General features: G+C 41.4%; 1 protein-coding gene across 4 annotated transcripts in view; it reads right to left on the bottom strand.

The window, feature by feature from the left end:
* Positions 1–18180, bottom strand: part of LOC125881000 (ectonucleotide pyrophosphatase/phosphodiesterase family member 7-like) — a 41458-nt gene that overhangs the window by 6856 nt on the left and 16422 nt on the right. For 2 of the 4 annotated variants that reach the window (XM_049563901.1, XM_049563902.1), the window contains 4 exons: positions 15121–15338; positions 6963–7108; positions 5755–6387; positions 4332–4578 (listed from right to left, as the gene is read on the bottom strand). In XM_049563901.1, the coding sequence (XP_049419858.1) occupies positions 4332–4578; positions 5755–6387; positions 6963–7108; positions 15121–15205 (1111 nt within the window). In that variant the 5' untranslated portion in view covers positions 15206–15338. Of the gene's footprint in view, positions 1–4331; positions 4579–5754; positions 6388–6962; positions 7109–15120; positions 15718–18180 lie in introns of those variants that run through there. The other 2 variants (XM_049563900.1, XM_049563899.1) reach the window with 2 other exon arrangements.

Raw genomic sequence — 18180 nt, 5'->3', positions numbered from 1 at the left:
TGATGGGTGGCTTCTTGGTGAGTAAATAATTGATTCATTTAATTGCCCTAATATTAATCCCCCTGATACGCACTGAGCATGTGCGCCCCCAAATATTATCCTTTATTCACAGCATCAGTACCAGTCAGTGATACAAGTTAGTGACTTGCTGGTTTTTGCAGTTTAAACTACAGCTTCAGAGCTTTCGAACAAGCCCCTGATCGTCTCAGTGCGTAAAGTACTCATGTCAATAAACCTGTGCGTAAAGTGTGACATTTCTTAATCAGCCTCACCTTTCCCCTGGTGCACTTCTGCATTCATTTACAATAGTGAGTGATCCATGTAAGTGATGTATAAAATTAACAAATATAAACTGTAAATCCAGTTCACATAATTAATTGTCTGCTTTCAATTGACCCCAGGCGACTCAATATTCAAACAGGGTAAGCTCCTCCTCTCCTGTCCTCTCCAACTCGCATTCTGCGAAGTTTTTCTTTTTTCATGTCTTTTTCATTCTTTTGTTTTAGTTTTCTAATCGTGCACAGTGGGGAATCTCAGGTGCAGGGCCATTTAAATATGATTTGCATATTTAAATTGGGACGTGGACAGGGAGGGGCCGGATACTCCAACATGTGTGCTCAATTCCATGTTGATTGGGATGTACAAAGGAAATGTACTTGGATTCATGCCTATGCACAAATTCATACATCTGGATGTTTTTGTGCGTACATCGTTTTCTGGATTTAAGCGTACGCCATGTTTCAGTAGGAAATCCATGCATGTCTTTGTACATGAGGCCCCAGGTGATTAAAGTCAGTAAAAATAAAATAAAGCAGTTTTACATCACAAATCAGTGTTACTCTTACACTGTGTGGCATGTGAGACCCAGCACCTGGCCAAGCACCTGGTAATGTGTGCTCAAATTTTTCTCTAATAACTTAATGTGTGCTCACCTTATTTCTGATCCAGAGGTTCAGTAAGTTTTTACCCTCAGTCACATTATGTGCAGAGTTCTCCTCCTCTCCGAAACAAACAGACCCAACAATTTAAACCAACACATTCTCACTTCAACCTCGTCAAGTACTGACATTTGGTCATGGACTTTCCGAGTCGACTTATGATGTCCAAGTTACCTAGGGTGTGTTGGTTGTCGACACTCTGTCTATTTTCAAAGTACACTTCTGTTTTCACAGGAAATGTACATTTTGCATACAGTCTTTTCAAAATAAACACGCAGTGTGGGTACAACACTCTCTGTATTCAGTGTTTCCCACAGGATTTTGGGAAACTATTGGGGGGGGGGTTCATTGTAAATTGAAATGAATTTGTATACAAAATGTAGAGAAAGGTAAAATCATCAACTTTTGAAAAAGTATTGCAATTTAATTTTGTCTTTAATGTTATTATCTTATATTAACTTTGTAATATGATTATCGTATATAATGTTATTACTATCCTAAAACATTCTCCAGGTCCTCTGAAACTCTGCAGGACTTATTTCAACCCTGCCCAGCAGCAGTACCGTGGCAAATGGTCCCTAACTGCGGGGAGAACAGAGCAGGCTTCCTCGGAGGTCCGCTGCTTTTCCGGGTCCCTCTTCTCCACACGTTGGGCCCTAGTTTCGCAGACCGGGCGAGGCGGGGGCGCAGCGCACCTGCGCTTCGCCAACTGGGTGTGGCCAGGCCATTTCGCAAGTTTGGCACACCATGCGCGCTGGCGCAGCTACTCGTCTGTCCCACCTCAGTCCCTCCTACCTGCGCAAGTTGGAAAGAGGGAGGAGAGAAGGCGTGGAGTGGGTTTTACACACATCACACCAATCAAATGAGCCCCTCTCCTCGCCGCGCGAAGGCATAATGAGAGTTTACTCAATTCGTCATGGCTGAAGAGAGCAGCAAGCGTCAGACAGCCAAACTTCTCCCAGGAGGAAACTGATGTTTTGGTCCGGGAGGTCCATGCTCGCAGTGTCCGAATATACAGAACTGCGAGCAGACTTCCATGAGCTGATGATGGAAAGGTAGCCTGGGAGGAGGTCACCACAATTGTAAATCAATGATGCGTTTCTCTTGTGCGCGCGCTCTCTCTCTTTCTCTCTCGCAGTCTCACTCTGTTTCTTTTCTTTTGCCTTTTCTAAGATGACAGATGCTGAATATATACTCCCTATCTGATGCTGTTACTGTTTGTGGTTGGCTGAGAGGGATGTGAACTCATTAGTTTGCAGCTGTTTAATCAAAACAGGTTGGGTTTCCATTACGCGTGCCAAACGTGCCAAACGGTGCCAATCCCCTTTGATCTGACATCAGATGTGACGGGACAGTCGGTATAGAGATACATTTATGTGCTGATTGAAGATAGTTGCGATGAATAGTGGTTTTGTGGGTATTTATTGCATCGTTATTGTGCCTGATATTCTGGAAACCTGCCTGTAAGGTTTTGGTGACGTGCGCGCACTGTCCGCCGGTCAGCCAAACTTCGGCTTACACCGGCTGTGCTCCCCCTGCGCTGACAGTAGACCTGGTTTCAGCTGGCGAGCTTTTAGCGCACCTTCGGCGAAGCCTTTTGGCACGAAACTGTCACTGCGCCAAGCTGGATCTGTCGACACCTCCCCCTGCTGCGCCACCACACCCATCTCAGCGCACCTCGGTCTGCCAAACTACCAAACTGAGCGCGCCTCGGGTTGCGCTGCTCGAAACTAGCTCTGCGCGGGGTTCGCCACCCTGCGCTGCGCCGGGAAACTAAAGCCCTTTGACTTATTTCCACGCTGCCGACAGTGGGACTTAAATTCATTGTGCCGACAGTGGCTTGGAAAACCGCCCATAACCGTGTCACACGGGGAAGAGGGAAGAGGGAAGGCGGCTGGAGTTTTCAGTTTTTCCAACTTACATCCATTCGTCTTCTAACCGCTTCATCCTCTTGAGGGGGGGCTGGAGCCTATCCCAGCTAACACTGGGCGAGAGTACACCCTGGACAGGTCGCCAGACTATCGCAGGGCTGACACATAGAGACAAACAACCATTCACGCTCACGTTCACACCTATGGACAATTTAGAGTTATCACTTAACCTAGTCCCCAATCTGCATGTCTTTGGACTGTGGGAGGAAGCTGGAGCGCCCAGAGAGAACCCACGCTGACACGAGGAGAACGTGCAAACTCCACACAGAAGGGCTCCCACACCCGGGATCGAACCGGGAACCCTCTTGCTGTGAGGTGACAGTGATAGCCACCACACCACCGTGCCGCCCTCCAACTTACATGTGTCTTTTTAAACCAAAACTCAACTTCAAATAAAGTTTTTGCCTCCCATGTTGAGTCTCTGATAATTAAAAAATGACATGCAGTTTCGGGCTACACTATGTAAAGGGCGCAGAGGAGGAGAGGAGTGCGGGGCTGCTCTTTTCTGGTTTGTGGGATTCTTAAACAATATTTACAGCTACTTTAGAAGAAGTGATACCTACATGCAATTTACAACTCGGCCGACAGTGACTCATGGTTCTGATGATGTTGCTTGTACAGTATTAACACAACTGCCTCTTCCACATGAACATGCTTGGGGCTGGACAGGAATACCCAGAGTTGACTGAACTAGTTGATAACCAGCTTTGTAGTACTGGTTATCCAGATGGTCAATGTTAAGGTTAGTCAGTCAATCAATCAATCAATCAATCAATTTTATTTATAAAGCCCAATATCACAAATCACAATTTGCCTCACAGGGCTTTACAGCATATGACATCCCTCTGTCCTTATGACCCTCACAGCAGATAAGGAAAAACTCCCCAAAAAAACCCTTTAACGGGGAAAAAAACGGTAGAAACCTCAGGAAGAGCAACTGAGGAGGGATCCCTCTTCCAGGACGGACAGACGTGCAATAGATGTCGTACAGAACAGATCAGCATAATAAATTAACAGTAATCTGTATGACACAATGAGACAGAGAGAGACAGAAAGAGAGAGAGAGAGACAACCAAAAGATATCCTGGGTAAGATTAACTGGTTTCATAGTACAGGCTTGTGGTGTGGTTACATGTGGTTTGCAGTTGTAGGGCAAGTTCATTCTCAAGAAACAACAGTGGAGACAGCTTGTGGTAGTGAAATGAACATTTGGTTCACAAGCAACAGCACTGGGGGAAATTCCTGCAGCATTTGCAACATCTGTTTCATTGTATTGTGTGATCAAACTGCACATTTTAGAGTGTCCTTTTATTGTGACCATCCTAAGACACACCTGTGTAGTAATGATGCAGTTTAATCAGCATCTTGATATGCCACACCTGTCAGGCCGATGGATTATCTTTGTCAGTTATTTCGTGTAAATTACATCTGAAATGTCACAGTACAGTACAATAATTCTTACTATTGTTGTTTCCGTCTGTGTTTTTCTTGGGGACCAGCATGCCTTTGGTATTATCCAAGTGTCCATCGTTCATCTCTGGGTTTATCCCTAGAAGATGGCACATCAGTGGGTACACGTTGACTGTCTCAAAGGGCCTGAACACCAGGTTCTTCTGGAAATCGGGCCCCACCACCCTGAAGAATGGCTTCATGTCCATCACATGATTGTCAAAGCCATGCTCTCCTTTGTTGAACTGCACAGGGAAGAACTATGTATGGAGAGAAAACATGCAAATTATGTGTGATGGATATTTCAGACAGTGTTACTGTCTGAAATGAACAATTAACCTTAAATGAGTTACAAGTTTATCATTACATTCTACCATTATTTTTGCCCTACAAAGAAGCTCCTACAAAGCTTTTTCACCCTGGTGGTGATGCACCACCAAGACTCCCCCGATGAAGAAAATATGGGTCTCAGCTTCAGTTATTATGCCCTAACTTTTATAAACAAATATCTACATACTGTGAAACTTCAATTAAAAGCCTCGTCATGATTAAATGCCTAGTCCTTTTTACTAGCCCAGTGTGGCAACACATTTTGACAAATAAAAACCTGTCTCAGTTAGATGCCTGGTCTGGTTGCCAGGCAGGTCATTTTTTTGTAGAAGTTCTTTGCATGTTAAAAACCAGGTTGTTGGCTACCTCAAACTTTGTGTCCATTCCTCCACTACCCTGTAAATTATTCATATTCCTTTAGTCTGTAAAGGTCCCCTCAGATCAAAAGAATCAAAAAGGTTTTTCATAAAAATTAATCCAAGATGTGAGTATTAACAAGAAAAAGTGGTGTTGTGTCGTGTGCCAGGTGCCGTAATCCTCGAGTGCCATAACTCACTCTCTCTCTGATGAACTGTCTGTTGGAGCTAGATCAAATGAATGATTCATAATTTATGTATTATTTTAAGCCTTGTTGATTTCAGTGATTTAAGCAAGTAATAGCACAGGCTACTTACTGAAGTTTTATGGTATGTATGCATGATCTGTAGGCAATGGTACAAAGTTTTGGCATTGGAAGTGTTCTGGTTTCCCTCTGTTGTCAGGGTAGTATTGACCTATCACATTTTAGCAGGCCTTGGTTGCATGCAGGTAAACAGTCCGTATGGAGAGCAAAAGAGGCAGAACGCAAATGCAATCTGGAACCCATTAGCCATCTTCTAATCATTATTTTTATTGGCTCTTTTCAAATTCATCTACATTCATATGCTGATATATGTTTATACAGATTAGTTGTTATGTTGTTATCTCAAGTTGCTAATTGAACTGCGAACAATAACTGTATGAAGTCTTTGCCCAGATAACTACTGGCTACACTGGATTTCCTGAAATACTGGCAGTTGGCCTCGAGAGGCCTGAGTAGTACAAGAGTGATGTACCCATTCTCTTACCCCATTGATTACATATCCAGGATCAGCAAAGAGGATGATGGGCAGAAGTCGAGGGTGGCTACTGTAGTGCAGTCTAGCTGGCATCTCCTCCTTTTTATACACATGAAGGTGAGGATGGCTTCCTTTCAGAGCCTGGTAGACCTTCTCCAGCTTCCCCTCTTTAGGAAGCAGCATCCCAGTGGGACCATAATCTACCAGATGAAACTTGATATCCCTGAAGTCGAAGCCAGGAATCTTAGAGAGGATGATCTCCTCAACCAGTCCATCCCGTAGAACTGTAGTCATCCCGTGGTCGGCAGTGATGATAATGTTGAGCTGGTCAGTAAGGCCATGGTCTTGGATCTTGTCCCGGATGTAGCCCACAGTACGGTCCACTTGCTGGACCATTGCACGGCGTTCTGGGGAATCTGGCCCATATTTGTGCCCAGTCTTGTCTGGTTCCCCGAAGTACAAGGAGACAAAGTCCAGGTCCTGTTGGTGGAACCACTCCCCAATCACCTTGTCGATGTTCAGCCTCCATTCTGTCTCATTAGAATGATCATAGAAACGAGGTTCCACTTGCTTAACTCTAACAGTCTCTCCTTTGTAGGTGGCTGCTGTGCCAGGGAAATGCAGAGACCCTGCTTTTAGACCCTGAGAGGATATAAAACACAAACACTTAGAGAAAAGAGCTCCTTGAAAACAGTTCCTTAAAGAATTTTTCATAGAAACATGGTTACAACAACTAGAAATATAGAAAATCATGTATAAAAAAAAGATACACTGTAAAATATTTGAGTGTACATATACTGTACATTACTGGCTACTAGTTGCATTACTTTCACAGTAAATTACTGTGTAATTTTTACTGTACAACAATCAGGGCAAGTCCTAGGGCTCTGTAAATCCCTAGGTGGCATTGTCTGTCTTTTGAATTACTACTTTAACACTTTTAAACAACTCTTTGCTATTTTTAAAATGCTCTCAATTTATATTTGTTTCACTGGTATTTTAAAGGGCTAATCTGTAGCCTGTAAAGTGGCACCAGACCACATATGCTTCTGTAAAATTACTATATTTACCTGTATGATTTTCACAATAAAATTCTGAATTTGGTTAAATATCACAATACAAGCCTGTGAGGTGAAAATAATGTAATTTATTGTAAAATATTAGTTTCATATTGTAACTTCTAGGAATAATTTCCAGTGTAGATACATGTAATGAACCTGTCTTTGTGCTGTTATCCAGATGGGTAAGCTGCCATTGTCCCAGTAGGAATCAACAAACTGAGTCATGTAGTACTGCTTCTTCTCCTGAGTGGTAGTGTTGAACCACATGTTGTGGATTACTCCGTGATTCTCGATGTAACGTCCTGATGAAAAGAGAAAAAACAGATGAAAGAGAAGAACAAGTCTGTTAGCAGAGAACAGATTGCACATTGAAGGACAAAGGATTAGATTACAGTTTATATGGCACTGCGTAATATTGGGTTTCAGAATATAATTTAATTTATGGTAGGCTATTAAACTTTCAAAACACTCTTTTTGTTGTACACATTTGAATTTGTAAATGTGCATATGTTCAGACCTACAATACTTTTAGCCACTGTGAAGTGGCTTACAGGGTGGCAATGTCAGTAAATCAAGCCACCTTCTTGATCCAGACAGAAAAATCTCGACAGTTGGATGGATTATCAATACCATTTTTTTTGTTTTGTTTTCCACTTTTGTGGTCCTTAGAGGATGAATCTTTATGACTTTGGTAATCACTTGCCTCTAGAACCACAAGGAAGTAGACGTGTTTCAATTATTCAGAGAAGTACAAATCCACTGGATGGACTGTCTTAAACATTTGTATGGACATTCAGGTTTACAAGACGATGAATCCTTTGCAAATAGGACACATCCGAAATATAATCTAGCATCACCAGCAGGTAGCTGGGTAAATAGAGTTAAATGTCCTGACAGCTATTGGATGGGTTACAATGACATTTGGCTCAGACATTCATGTTGCCCTCAGAGGGAATTGTAAAAGGGGTTAGAATTTTCATTAAGCATTGTCTTGGGTCAGAATTTCACTTCCAGTTTCACGTCCAGTATTTTGTTTTTTGGAGTAAATACCTACAAAATTAATGAATTCCCATCAGCCTCAGCTTTACTTTGTGTTTAGAACTAATACACACATTTTAACAAGTTGTTTATTGTCATGTGCACAACAATAACAGTGAGCAGTTGTTCGCAATGTAAATATTAGATCTCAGGCTCCTTCCAAATATGCTCTTACAGAGTAATGGATTACTGAACTGGAAAACCGGGCACAGGCCCAGGAACCCAAAGTGTCAGGGGCCCCCTGGCCCTGCAAAATGTCCCTCAAATTAAAAGGGAACTGATCAGGAAGTGACTCACAATTACCACAAAGACACAAAAAGATGCAAGAAACTGCAAATAGATGCAAAATTACTACAAAAGGGGCAAAACAACCACAAAGAGATACAAAATGACAGCAGGAAGCAATTCCGCTGTTGCCCTACAAAGACCTGGTCTAAACTCAGAATGGAGCAGTATTTTCCTGCTATTTAAAGGGTCCATTATTCAGTTCATAAGATGTGCCCACATAGATGGGTTCACAACGTTTAAGGACATCCGATTTAGGGACATATCGATTTAGATTTGTTACATGCATTGTTCCTTTTCAAAATAAACTTAGAACATAGGTAGAAAAACGTTGTTTTTAGGATTATTTCCTTAGGTTTTCGCAAAAAAGTAAGCGGTTAGGTTTAGAAAAAATCATAATTGCCTGGCCTACAATAAGTACGTTTGTTACTAACATTACAACATGTGACATATTATGTCACTAGCATATTATGCTACACATACTAGCGCACTACATTGTTATTAAAATAACTGACTTTTGGTTTCACATGGTACACAAACAGCAGTCTCCTGGGTTAAAGTCTACAGTATGTTTGACCCATCCATCTCTCTTCTTACTCTTCCTATGAGGACTTTTTTACTCTATACATGACAGTAGTTACCCAGAGCATCAAAATGCTGCCGCTCATGGTGCATCTCATATCAATGCTAAAGGGTGCCTCTGTGCATTGGTGCCTGATGCTGATGGGCCACTGATCAAGTGTCAGTATTTGACAAGTTGGAGGTGAGACCTGGTTGCGTACACACTCTGCTTGTCTGCTACTCTTACACACACAGAGATTTGCAGATGATTTTTGGGTGGGTGAAATAATACATTATTAATGAGGAAAATATAAATTACATTCTCTAAAATGTAAACAAGGCAGAGATCAAAGCAGAGCTTCAGAGCTGCTAGGAGGACGTGCGTGCAGCCTGCAGTGGAGGTGCTTGAGGACAAGGACGAAGAGCTCAGCCCATAGGGACTTGGGTTGGGAACCGGAGGGTCGCCTGTTCAAGTCCCCGTCCAGACCAAAATATGGAGCGTGGACTTGTAGCTGGAGAGGTGCCAGTTCACCTCCTGGGCACCCCTGAGGTGCCCTTGAACAAGGCACTGAACCCCCCAACCGCCCGGAGCGCCTGTTGCCTGTTGCCTGTCGCCTGTCGCCTGTCACTCTGACATCTCTCCACTTAGTGCATGTATAGGTCCTGTTTATGCATGTGTGTGTTCGGACCTGTGTGTAATTGACAACAGAGTCAAAAAAATTTGAATTTCCCCTTGGGGATAAAAAAAATAAATAATAATAAATATAAAATTAAATTAACCCTATGGGCCCTAGGCCTTTTTTGGGGTATTTTTACTGCCTTTACTTTTAAGCTCATAGCACAGTCATTATAAAGTCTACATACACATGCTATATCTTGTTTTTTTCAGGACAATCTGGGCTATCCAGATTTTGTTATCCATCATTACATTTTTATATCAATGAAAAAAACAAATCTGTGTTACTAAATTCTTACATTTTTACATGTATCTCACCATAGCAAGTTGGAAGTAGACATATTCTACTATATATGAAGAGGGGAGACACTCTGGAATCTGGCAATATAAGAACCATGATGCTGGGACATTCTGTCACTTCACAGTTGTCCAAAACATGTGGTTTGTGCCAGGCTGACATGATTGCCAGTATTCCCCCTCAATGTATGTGGTGACTACTGCCCTGTCACGCATGCATAATTAGGCCTCAGTTGTCTGGGTGCACAAAGGTGAATTGCGCTGGTCTTGTCATACAAAGTTTGATGGAGTGTCAAAGCTGGAAGCTGGACTACAAATGTGGATAGACAGGAAGAAACACATGCAAGTCTAACACTTGGTAAGATACGATATTCCTCAGTATATGAAGTGACTGAAAACAAGACCTGTATAATGGATTGTAAAGAAATTCGTCAGGTTTTTATTTTGTAGACAATTGATCTGGATTTATAGCATGATGGCATGGCAGCACAATGATGTGTGTGGTATCACTGGAAAGCTCTGGTCCTGCACTTTCATGTGATATGTGTGGCATTTCTGTGCGAGCCTGCATTCGCAAGTAATCCATCCAAGAGTAATGTGTGTGCAAAGCTGTATGAAAGCTTTGTTATTCATAATTTTAGTGCAACTTTATCATTTTTTTTCGCTGTGAAAACATTGGACTACCAACAAGTGCTTGGTCTTGTCGGAAAACTACAGTTCGCTATTTCACGTGATATGTGTGGCTTCTCGCTATGACGCACGGTCGCAGAGAAAATCCATAGAGAAAAACAGGTGCGAGTTTGGATGCACTATGCATCGTTCGGGCCCATAGGGTTAAATAATGTAATCCCAGAGGTCTGGAAAACTGCTTCTGTGCTCCTGCTCCTGAAAGGTGGTGACCTCAAAAACCTGATAACTATAGATATCTAAGCTTTCTTTTTTAGCTAAGGTCCTTGAATGCTTAATTAATGACCAGATTAAGGATTTCCTGGGTTCCCGCAATATTTGGTTGGTTTTAGGAAACAGCACAGCACAGTGTCTGCTGCAGTCAAAGTGGTTAATGACATAATGGAGGACCTAGACAAAAAGAACCACTGTGCTGCACTTTTTGTCGACCTGTCTAAAGCATTTGATACCGTTGACCACAGTATCTTGTACCAGCGCCTGTCTGACATTGGGTTTTCTTCTCATGCGGTTGGTTGGTTTACTAAGTACCTGTCGAACCGTAAACAGTCTGTGCACTTTGGCGACCTCTCTTCCAGCATGCTAGATGTCTGAAATGGGGTACCGCAAGGCTCAGTCTTAAGACCAACTCTTTTTACAATTTATATTAACGATATTGGGTCTATTTCAAATGCATCTGTTCATTTATATGCCGATGACACAATTTTATATTGCTGTGCATCCTCTGTAATTAATGCCTTTCAATCTTTGCAATCTGCTTTTGATGCCCTCCAGTCTCAATTGCACCATCTTAAATTAGTATTAAATGTAGATAAAACTAAGGCCATGCTTTTCTCTAATAGCAAGCGGGTGCCAGCTTCTCTTCCCAGTATTGTTTCTCTTCAGGATACACCAATTGAACTTGTGTCCGACTACAAATATCTGGGCATCCATATTGATGATGGCCTTTCTTTTAAAGTCCCTGTGGATAATCTTTTAAAGAAACTGAAAGTGAAACTAAGTTTTTTTCTTCAGGAATATATCCTGCTTCTCATTTGCTGCAAGGAAATGCTTGGGTACTGCCACATTCTTGCCTCTCTTAGATTACGGTGATGTCCTGTATATGTATGCCCCTGCTAGCTCTCTCTAACTCCTGGATGCTGCCTATCATGGCGCTCTGCAATTTGTTACAGGTTGCAAACCCCTCACTCATCACTGTGCTCTGTATTCATTAGTCAACTGGTCATCTCTCTCCATGTGCCAAACCCTTCACTGGTATATTTTTATTTACATATCCATCCTTGGGTTACTGCCCTCCTATTTAAATATGTATTTATCTTGGGGCGTTGGTAGCATAGTGGATAGTGCCGGCGCCCCATGTACAGAGGCATCGCCTCGCTGTAGTGGTCGCGGGTTGGAGTCCAGCCTGCGACCTTTTGCTGAGTGTCAGTCCCCACTCTCTCTCTCTCTCTCTCTCTGTCTCCCTATTTCCCACACTGTCCTATTCATTAAAGGCAAAAGCCCACAAAAATAATCTTTAAAAAAAAAAACCCAAAAAAACAAAACAAAACTATCTATTTATCTCGAAAACAATCCAGCTACAGCCTTCGTATGCAGGACTTTATTACCTACTCCACCCCTTTAGTCTGTACTGAGAAAGGCAAGAAGGCGTTTTCCTACGTGGCCCCTTCCGCCTGGAACGCTCTACAGCTTAGTCTGAAGCTGTCTGATTTGATCCCTCTTATGAGTTTTAAACTGTTGTTGATGAATATTGAGAGTGCATCTATGATTTGCTCCTGTAATCCAAGTTGACCCTCTTCTTGTTCTTAGCACTTTTATCCTGATATCCTTATATCTAATGTAAATGTTTGTATTGTATTGTATGTTGCTCTGTAAGTTGATGTGGATGTTGCTGCTGTGTAGAGGTGGAAAGTAACTAATTACATTTACTCACATTACTGTAATTGAGTAGTTTTTTTGTGTAATTTGTAATTTTTTCAGTAGTTTTTGAAATCCGTAATTTTACTTTTATTTCAGTAAATTTTGACTTAAGTATTGTACTTTACTACATTTGAAATCACATCCGTTACTAAGTAAAAAAATAAAAAAGTGTTCGGCTAAATGGAAACCAAAAGGGCGAATCTCGGAAATGACCCAGAACAAGCGGCCGGTGCTGGCGAGTTACTAGAGAGAGAGATGGAGGAGGGTGGGAGTGCTTCGGCAGAAGCACAAGCAGACGCAGCAGAAATGAACGAAACGAAAAAAAAAAAACCCTGTGTGCAGAGTGCCGTTTATACTTGTCGGTCAGAAAAATGCGGCCCGAGCCGCGCTCTTGTGTGCTCACCTGTGTGTGTGTGTGTGTGCGCATCAGGGCCGAACCCCGCCATGCGCGATACAGAGAGCAGAGGAGGACTGTAAAGGTGCAACCATGTAGACAGAAATGACATGCCGTCGTGTAAACAATATAAGTCATCACGTTATAAAGTGAAACGTTTCACCGTATAACGCTATAAATAGTGTATTGTTATGTTATTATATGAAGCGTCTGTTGCACAAAATAATACAACTTTAGTTTATGAAGAGATCAGACAGAGCCCTCTCCTCTCCTCTTACATGCTTCACTCACAAGTGTGTTAATTGACCTGGATATGAAGCGTCCGTAGCACCAAATAATAAAATGGTAATTTCTAAAGAGCAAAAAAACCCTTCAAATAAATTAGCAGCAAAGGTCATATTTCAGCAGCGGAGCACCACCGCTGCTAGTTGCATATAGGGGAAACTCTGTTGCTCAATGGATTTGTTCTGGTTTGGAATACACAGTATTCTTCCAAGTTAGTGTATTTTAATATTCAGAATTTTGCTTCAACAAGCTCTCTCTTTTTTGACCATACAGCTGTTTGCATCCCTGAGAATAATGCCCAAAAACATTGCTCAAAAAGTTGCTCTGTGTATCATCAGTCCAACAGTTGTGCTGGTGAGTCAAAATGAATGAGGGCTGTGCAATATTAGACAAAACTGACAATGCGACGACGATTTTGTGTACTGCGATATGTATTGCAATATACAGTGTATTGCAATAACTTGAATAGCTCTATTTGGAAAGAAGTCATCATTTGGGCTTTGGAAAGGCTGTATTTGCGTGAAATATACATTTTACAATCAAACTGTCATGGAAATTGAGAACTTCACAACCTAAAGTATTAACCAGCAAAATAAGTATGGCATATTGCCTTTGACTAATATTATATTAATAGGATGAACTTATACTGCGAGTCTCACAATGTGACTATTGCACAAGAACACATTGCAGTGGTGATGTTCTAAAATGATATTGTGCAGCCCTAAATTGAATTGAATTCTATGGTTCATCATAGAAAAATAATTAGTTTTTGGATTGGATTTATGACCTCTGGACCATTTTTGCACTGCATAGGAGTGACCCCCATCAAGTTGTTGGAAGTAACAAAGTAACTTCTACTTTAAGTACATTTTAAACAAACTACTTTTTACTTTTACTTGAGTAGATTTTTAGATGGGTAGCTTTATTTGTACTTAAGTAGAATTTCATCAAAGTAAAGGTACTTTTACTTGAGTAAAATTTTTCAGTACTTTTTCCCACCTCTGCTTATGTGATACAGGTCGCACTTGAAAATGAGACATCTGGTCTCAACGTGATTTTACCTGTCCTAAATAAAGACTTAATAAAAAAAAAATAATAATAATTCTACATGACTGGAGGAGCTGGGGATCGAACCCCTGATCTTCCAGATGGTAGACGACCCACTTTACCTCTGAGCCACATATTGAGAAGAGAACAGGAATAAACATGCTAAGATGGTGACCGTTGTAACATTACCTGCTAAACCTCAGCATGCTGGCATTGGTATTGTAAGCATGTTAGCATTAGAATCTAACTCAGGCTCACAGAGCTACCAGTGTAGCTTTAGACTCTCTAGTCTTATTAATATACTTTCAGAAGAGTGAATGTGGTTGGTTACTGAAAACATGCAGTGTTTTTACAGGCCTGAGGCCAGTCAATTATCTACGTTTAACGTGTTGTTTCTGTATTTGCTGTCATACAGACCTCCAATTGTTCTTCAGTTTGGAGTAGTATTTTCAAAATGTCATTTCATTTGTTCAGATATATCTAATAAAATATTGAACACAGTGGATGTTTATCAATGAATACTTCATTATTGGTCCAATAAACAATGCTGGTCAATAAGAAAAAATCTCTCATCAATAGTCTTATGAATTAAAATATTCCTGATACTAGAATATGGTCTGCCACAACATAAAATCTTGGATTTAAAGTGGTCATTCTTTAATTTAGCCTCATGTTTTTGGTGGGAAGTGATCCTTTGTGTGTTTCTAAAAAATGCTCTTCCATGTAACAACTGTTTTACTTTAATTTTCTCTTCATGAAGTGCAAGCTGCATGTAACCAAGAGTTCTTCTTTAACTTACCTCTATCTTATTTCCATCTTCTCTCCATGTCTGATTTAATTATTTGCAAACAGCGGCTACATGCATGCAGTTTCACAATGACATGAATATAAATTGTCTTTGAGATTCACAGGTGAGTTACAACACTACCTCCTTTGTAAATTTCTATGGAGAAACAAGCTGTTTTAACATATTTAAGTGACCACTTTTATGTTTGTACCACTGATGTTGTGTATCTATAACCCTTTCATAACCTTTTCTGTTGTTTTGATTAAAAACAACAGTTGAAAAAGTTGATTTAAATGAAATACTATTAACAAGGTTAATAGCTGGAAATTCTTCACAATACCTGTAAGCAAGGTAAAGTGTGTGGGGCTGGTGATGGTGAGGAAGGGTGGTGTGACGTATTCTGCTTTTGCCCCGTCCTGGGCCATCTTATCCAGGTTAGGGGTGTCCACATCTCGGTCGTAGTCCCAGCGGAAACCGTCGAAGGAGATGAGGAGCAGCTTGTTCCTGGTGGACCCAGATCCTGAAGTGTCGTGTGGTGGGACAACAGCACAGAAAGAGCTGCCAATGAGGCAGAGGACAGTAAGGCAGAGCAGCAGCATTACAGAGGAATTACACTGAGACTGGACAACAAACTTCTATGTGTGCAGGTTCAAAGTGCCTGTTTCCTTGCCCCTTTCTCCTATGAACTGTTTTCTCTCAGTATTGCAACAAACTGTTCTGAGCCTTGGAATCTATATGATTGCTTCTCTATCACCTGAGTACCGAACATGACCTGATCTGAAGCAAATCTGACTAAGGCAGAGGCTGATAACCCCAGACTTTATCTGTACCCACACCCAGAGAAGATGCATCATCTTATCTTATCAACTCATAAAGACATCAAATCTACATTTATACAACTCTGTGTTTTTTAGGTTTATTACTCCAGTATACAGCCTTTTATATTCCTCTTCCTGCGCCCTATAAGTAGAAGATAGTACAATGGCCACATTAACCAGAATTGGCTGTTGGTCGCCTACCAACAACCCTCTTTTACCACCTGGCTCAAGGCTGGTAACAAGGGAGGCCACACATCGATATATTAGTCAAAAAATTATTTATTTAACTCCCTTCACGTCATATGTCAAGATGAAATGGTTGGAGAAAAAGACACCAAAGCATAAGCCGCTGATTTAGGTTTTGGAGTGAGTGGAGAAAGGTTAGGGGATTATGATCGATGTACACCACTAGGTCTTACTCCACCCCCCAAATAAACCTGAAAGTGTTGCAATGCCCAGAGATGTGCCAGTGCCTCTTTTTCAGTGTCTGAATAATTCAACTGATGTGAGTTTAACTTTTTAGAAAAGAAACTCATCGGGCAGTAGACAACATTTTTGTTAGCCTGCATAACAAGCCTGCGTACAGCACCAGCTTCCCCCTTACTGACATCTACATACAGCAAGAAAGGCTTGTCCATCTGTTGAGCTGCTAGCGCAGGGGCAGAACACAACAAAGACCTGACAGATGCCTAAGCAAACTCACCTTTTGCCAGATTAATGGTCAGACAAGCCCAGGCCAGACGGTTAAAGAGGGCCTGGATGCGCTGGAGACGTTATTCCCAAGAGTCACTGTATATCACAACTGGGTGGGGCATTAGACAACCCAAATGGCATAACTGTGTAGGAGTACAAACTACTAGATGTAATGAAAGCAGCAATCTCCATAGCTGTAGGACTCTAGGAACCTGCCAGTTACCCTTAAGCAAGTCAAACTTACTGACTAGTTTAGCAGAGCCAAGCTAGTCCACACAGTCTACCATGCGCGGGAGAGAAAAAGAGTGAGGCATAGTCACTTGGATGACTCTTTTGACAAAGCACACATCCCAATGCCACTCCTAGCCCTCCTCATCCTCACTACACCACTGACTCACCTTACCCCTTACCCCTTACCCCCCCACCCATCTTTCCCTTTAATTAATTAATTTAATTTATGCCTGTCTGAGGGTCGTAGTGACATCACTGCTGTTTGTATGGCAAGTCTTTGAGCCCCACAAGCATGTACAGAAAGGACCTTCATCAATAACCACAGCACCGTAAGTAAGTCTTTGTCCATGAAAATGTCATACAGCAGCTCAAAATTGTGCAAATGGGGGCTGAGTGTATTAGTGTGAACCACCACAGCCAATAGCATAAAGTTGTTGTGTGCATTCATTTCGTGTGGACGGGAGACAGAAATGGCAGCAGCAACATTATTACAGCACATTTCACAACACAAGCACTACATAAAAAATTACATTACGTAAAATAATTGATGAGTCATTCTGCTCGGTTCACTGCATGTGCCCCCATGTTACTGTGATATTAGGTGTGTTTATGTTGGTGAACTTGGGCTAGATGGATCTTGCTTGAGTTTCTAACTTGGAATTCAACTTAAATGGATGTTAAACGCCTTTTCAATTTTTCATAGGAATTTTTTTTTTCAAATCTGAGTACAATGGATTGACATTGCAGGTTAGAGATTACTGTGTAAACTGAGGTTTCTGGCTTTAACAGAGAGTAGTTCATATTCACAAATATTACCTGAACATTCCTAACCCTTTGAAATTATGTATTGGAATTCTTAATTGAGGTTCTGTTCCTCTTTCAAAACAGTTTTACAAAGTTGTGTTTCAGTAACTTCTTAAACATGGCAAAATGTGCTTATGTATGACGTCACTATCAGATACTGTTCTCTACTTAACCCATTAAAGGATAACTTTGGCATTTTCCACCTGGACACTATTTCTCCATGTAAATCGATCAAAGAGACTGATGTGAACAACAGTTTTGTAGGATGAGTCAGTACTGAGGGTGTTCATGGGGCAACTGGACATCACCACTGTATGGCCATTAAAAGTGCTTATTTCTGCCACCGAGCAGCTCAGATTTCTCTATCTTTCACTTGACCAGGTCTGTTTGTTATTGCCTTATTAAGCAGAAGTCTCTTTCTGAAATATCACAAGATGTCACTTGTTGGAAGAAAACAACAGTAGAAACGTGTAAGATCTGGAGAAAGTATAATAATCAGAATAGTCTACAGTAAACACGGTTAAGTGTTATCTAAAAGATATTCAATGTCATGGATGATTATTTACCTGATTTCAATCATGTGAATGAGGCTTTTGAATTTGACTGCTGTCTGTATGTGAACTGGAGTAGCCTATACGGATGAAGAGCGGATGGAGGCTGAGCGTGACCTTCTGTCCACAGAGGAAAAATGTTGATGTTGTAAAGAGAGTGGTTCATGTCTGTGCATTACCAGCCTGTGCCAACAAATTGAGGAGCTACACTTTAAGCAGCTGTCATCTTTGTCGGATTCGGACACAGTAAAGTTTTGGCTAGTTTATGCTACAAATGGATCCTAACACCCCTGTCCATACACT

Source organism: Epinephelus fuscoguttatus, linkage group LG20, assembly GCF_011397635.1.
Source record: "Epinephelus fuscoguttatus linkage group LG20, E.fuscoguttatus.final_Chr_v1".
NCBI classification, from domain to species: Eukaryota; Metazoa; Chordata; class Actinopteri; order Perciformes; family Serranidae; genus Epinephelus; species Epinephelus fuscoguttatus.
This window is presented reverse-complemented; position numbering and strand designations above follow the sequence as displayed.